The sequence below is a fragment of the Pinus tabuliformis genome, chromosome 8 (genome assembly GCF_031772625.1).
Source record: "Pinus tabuliformis cultivar Carrire ecotype Pingquan chromosome 8, CPIR1, whole genome shotgun sequence".
NCBI lineage: Eukaryota > Viridiplantae > Streptophyta > Pinopsida > Pinales > Pinaceae > Pinus > Pinus tabuliformis.
In genome coordinates, this window is record NC_142294.1 from 1,731,440,715 (window position 1) to 1,731,445,334 (window position 4,620).

Below are 4,620 nucleotides of genomic sequence, written 5' to 3' on the forward strand. Positions count from 1 at the left end.
CCCTTCCCCTCTACCCTCGGCATCCTTGTCGTTGGCTATGGTTCCTAGATACATCACCCGGTCTCGCTTAAGGAACATGGCCCCTGATCAGGTGGGTCTTGATATCCACCACCCCCCACCCTCTTTCAAGGCTTCCCAAGGCCGCCCCTCTGAATTCAAAATCGGCCAAGCCCAAGCGGATGTTGACATTGCAATGGGAAAGCAAACAACCATTCCTGGGGTTCTTAGAGCAAGAACTACCCCCTCCGAATCCCCTCCATGAAGATTCTATCCTTTAATTGCAGGGGGCTTGCTAGGCCCGATAAAAAACTAGCACTTCGCTGATTACTTGCTGCGGAAGCTCTGGACATCATATTCCTACAAGAGACCCTGGGTCCTACAATTGACATTATTCGAACTCCTGAACTTTTTCTGCCTGGGTGGAGATTTTCTGGGTTAGATGCCCATGGCCATTCTGGAGGCCTTGCTGTGGGCATTAATACCCGGACCATAGAGGAAATCAAAGGCTGGGGTGGTCAGGGATTCATAGGAGCCGATGTCCACTCTGCAGAGCTGGGGATCTCCTTCAGGATTGTTAACATATATGGGCCTTGCCAGAACCGTCCTGAATTCTGGGACCGCCTACTGAATCTGGAATTTTTTTCGGCTGAGAACCTTATTGTCGGAGGGGACCTCAATTTTTCTATTGGCCATGCAGAATCCTGGGGCCACCGAGCACAAAGGGATCCCCTTTCAGACTACTTTTCCTCCATATTTGATCAACACTATCTCGTAGACATCCTGGCTGCAAAGCTGCTAGCTACTTGGAGGAACAATTGAGTGGGGGAGAATGGTCTAGCTAGAAGGCTGGACAGATTTCTTGTCAAGGAACAGGTCATGGAATTGGGGCTTAATATCTAGCAATGGGTTGGCTCGGGTGGTCTCTAGTACCACCTTCCTATTTTTCTGGAGTTGGATAATGGTAGAGACAGGCCGAAAGGGCCTTTTAAATTCAGTTCTACCTGGCTTAAGGAAGCATCTTACACCAGCATGGTCACCGATTTTTGGAAAAGGAACCCTCCAGGGGAAAGGGGCTCTGTTACGGCTGGCTTTATCCACAACCTAGCTGAGCTGAAAAAGATGTCCAGAAAATGGGCTCATCAAAAAAGATTATAGGAGGACCTTGAACTGAGACAGATTGAGGTCGAGCTACGACTTTTTGAGCGGGAGCAAGGTGGTCTATTTAACTCAGAAGAACACAAACACAACATCTCCACCCTCTACTTGGCTAGGGAAATATACTCAAGGATAGAGAAGAAAAATGGAGATTGAGGAGCAGAGCCATCTGGGTCCATGTAGGGGATGCAAATACAAAATTTCATCATAAGTTTGCTAATGGTCTGAAAGCTATTAATACCATTTTGCAAATGCAGGATGGTCATGGAGGTACTGCTAACACTTTCCCCCAGCTTGCCTCACTAGAAAACTCACATTTTAAATCAGCCTAGCGGGACCCCAGAGACACCAATTTAGCATAAATTATCAGAGTTGCTAAGCTTTTCCCCAGATATGTGGAGCTTGGAGATGAGTGGTACGAGATGTCACCTTGTAAGAACTGGAGGCCACATTGAAATGGTTCAGTAAAGACAAAATCCCTAGACTGGATGGCTGGTCCATTGAATTTTATTTAACTTTCTTTGAAGTGATTGGGTCGGATCTTCTCAGTGTCGTGGAGGAGTCTCGGACCTCGGGGCGCTTGGAAGCTGCCATCACCTCCACTTTTATAGCCCTCATTTCGAAGACAGATAATCCTTCCTCATTTGATGATTTTCGTCCCATTTCGCTTTGTAATTGTTTGTACAAGATTATAGCTAAAATTATTGCTAATCGTGTGAAGCCTATCTTATCAAAGCATATCCTCCCTGAACAATTTGCATTCCTGAAGGACAGGCAAATTCATGAGGTGATAGGGACGGCACAGGAAGTTTTACACACCCTACATTGCAAAAAAGGTAAAGGTATGATTATGAAGGTGGATTTATCTAAAGCTTTTGATAGGGTTAACTGGTTATACCTGAGGATGCTTCTTACCCATCTTGGTTTTCCTTTCTCATTCATTAAATGGATCATGGGATGCATCACTAACATACCTTTCAGTGTTTTGGTTAATGGTAGTGCTACCCCCTTCTTCACCTCAACTCAGGGTCTGAGGCAAGGGTGTCCTCTTTCACCATTACTTTTCCTTCTGGTTATGGAAGGTTTCAATAGGTTTATATTGGAGGAACATAGGTGTGGCAGACTCAGGGGTATAAAGATCACGAAGAACTGCACTCTTACACACCTTCTGTTTGTGGATGATGTGCTAGTTTTTCTCAATGGTAGCGTTGGGGATCTTACATCGATCAGAGACATATTCTCCTTATTCCAGAAGGCCACTAGTATGATCATTAATGAAGGAAAATCCACTTTGGCGGTCACGGCATGCTCTCAGCATGAAATTCTTTATGCACTTAACAGATTCCACTTCACGCAATTGGAACTGGGCGAGGGATTGAAATATCTGTGTTACAAGCTGAAACCAATTGGGTACAAGATTGTGGATTGGACTTGGCTCATTGCTAAGTTGGAGAAAAGGCTTAGCATATGGTACCTCAGGTTTCTCTCTCGTGTTGGCTGTTTGACCCTCATCAAAAGCGTTCTGGAAGCGACTCCTGTTTACTGGATGTCCCTGGCCTGGATCCCTAGAGGCATTCTATCCAGGATCCAAAATATTTGCTGCAGATTCTTATGGAAAGGTAAACAGCTAAGGATAATATTTTCTTGGGCTAATTGGGATGCGCTCACTCTCCCTAAAAAATGGTGGGGGGTTGGGGACTCAAAAAGTTGGATGAATTTTCATCTGCACTGGTTGCGAAGCTTGGGTGGCAATTGGTGGCTTCAAATAGCTTATGGACGAGGGTTTCTTACTCGAAATACATTGCCCCGACTAGAGTAGTGGATTGGATCTGGAGTCCGACTAGACCCTACACAGGCATATTGATTATTTGGAAGGCTGTTCTGAAGGCATTGGAGCCCATCTGCTCAGGCATTACCTGGAGGATTCATTCAGGGAACAATGTACGCATCGGGATTGATCAGTGGATTTGTTGTGGGGACATGCATAGATTGCCTCCAGTTGTTTTAGCACACTTAAAGGAACAGAATATCACTCACCTTGCTGATATAGCAGACCAACACAACTCCTCCTTCCTTCAACAGGCTTGGAAAATTGCTAGCCAACTCAATATCCCACCTCATTGGAGGCAGCACTGGAGGGACTTTACACAGGCCCTTTTGGAGGCACATATCCGTATCTCGGGGGGGAGGACGAGATAATCTGGGCCCGGGCGAAATCTGGGAGATATACACCCAAGGAGGGTTATTTGGTCCTGGCTAATCTGCGTAAGCCCCCAATCATATTACAGTGGTGGAAACTCCTCTGGAAGCTTAAGGCGCCTCCTAGATCCAGAGTTCTTATGTGGTGCATTTTGAAAAACAAGATCCCCACGGGGGATAACCTGCTGAAACGTGCCTTTTATGGCCCTCACTGGTGTTACTTTTGCAACAATGCAGGAGAGTCTGCTTCCCACATTTTTCTACATTGCCACGTTGTGCGTAGTTCTTGGCATCTGGTGTCTGCTGCTGTCCCCTCTAATTGTAATTGGTCTTCAGGCTCTCTGGTTGAGGCCTGGGATATGTGGTACCATTCTATCTTGCCTCATAAATTGAGGAACCTTCCTCTGTTGTTCTGTTGGGCTATCTGGATAGCTCGGAATCAATTGATATTCCATAACATCCCCCCTAGATGGTCTAGTTTGGTGGCCATGATCAAAGCAGACTATGATCTTATCCCTGATGACCCTTCTCCCCCTATTCCCTGCTCTATCACCCGGGAACAGATTGACCACAGTAGACCCTGGGCATACTTTGATGGGGCAGCACAAGTTGATGGCTGTGGTGGGGGGGCCATTCTTCACTTATCTGGGAGGCACTCTTACAACCTATCTATGGGTTTAAGAAGGGGCACAAATAACTTTTCAGAGCTTTCAACAGCTTATCATATCATTCGTTTTGCATTGGAGAAGGGTTGGACTACATTACAGCTATTTGGTGACTCTAAATTTGTCTGTGACTAGTTGAATAGAGTATCTTCTTGTAGGACTTTCACATTGAGACACATTCTTCATGAGGCTTTAAGATTGATTTCCATATTTGACCATTTTTCATGTAATCATATATACAGGGAGCGGAACACAGAGGTTGATCGTCTTTCCAAAGAAGGTGCGATCTGGGAGCAGGACAACTGGCTGATCATCGAACAGATTGATGGAGAACACCACCAGTTCTATCACAGGCCATTTATGGACATTTTGAATTAAAGATTGGAACTGAAACATATTTTGTACATATTTCCTATGTTGTTTTTTGTTTTGATATGCGGCCATATTTTTGGTACTGTTCATGTTTTTGATATTATCTCCCTGCGAGGATCAAGATAATATACACTCGGTTGTTATTTTGTATCATTTTGACTCTCTTTCAGACACTGTCTGGGCTACTTCCCTGCGTGGAGAGGGTAGCTGTTGTTTACTGCCTCTACCG

At 45.2% G+C, this 4,620-nt stretch overlaps 1 protein-coding gene across 1 annotated transcript; it reads left to right on the forward strand.

Annotated features, from left to right (window-relative positions):
• The first annotated feature begins 2,230 nt into the window (after positions 1 to 2,230).
• On the forward strand, positions 2,231 to 4,397 carry LOC149243004 (uncharacterized). The gene is made up of 4 exons (XM_089371097.1): positions 2,231 to 2,774; positions 3,043 to 3,096; positions 3,286 to 3,718; positions 4,262 to 4,397. Exons 1-4 carry the CDS (start codon positions 2,231 to 2,233, stop codon positions 4,395 to 4,397), a joined length of 1,167 nt encoding a protein of 388 aa, XP_089227223.1.
• The last annotated feature ends 223 nt before the right edge of the window (positions 4,398 to 4,620 follow it).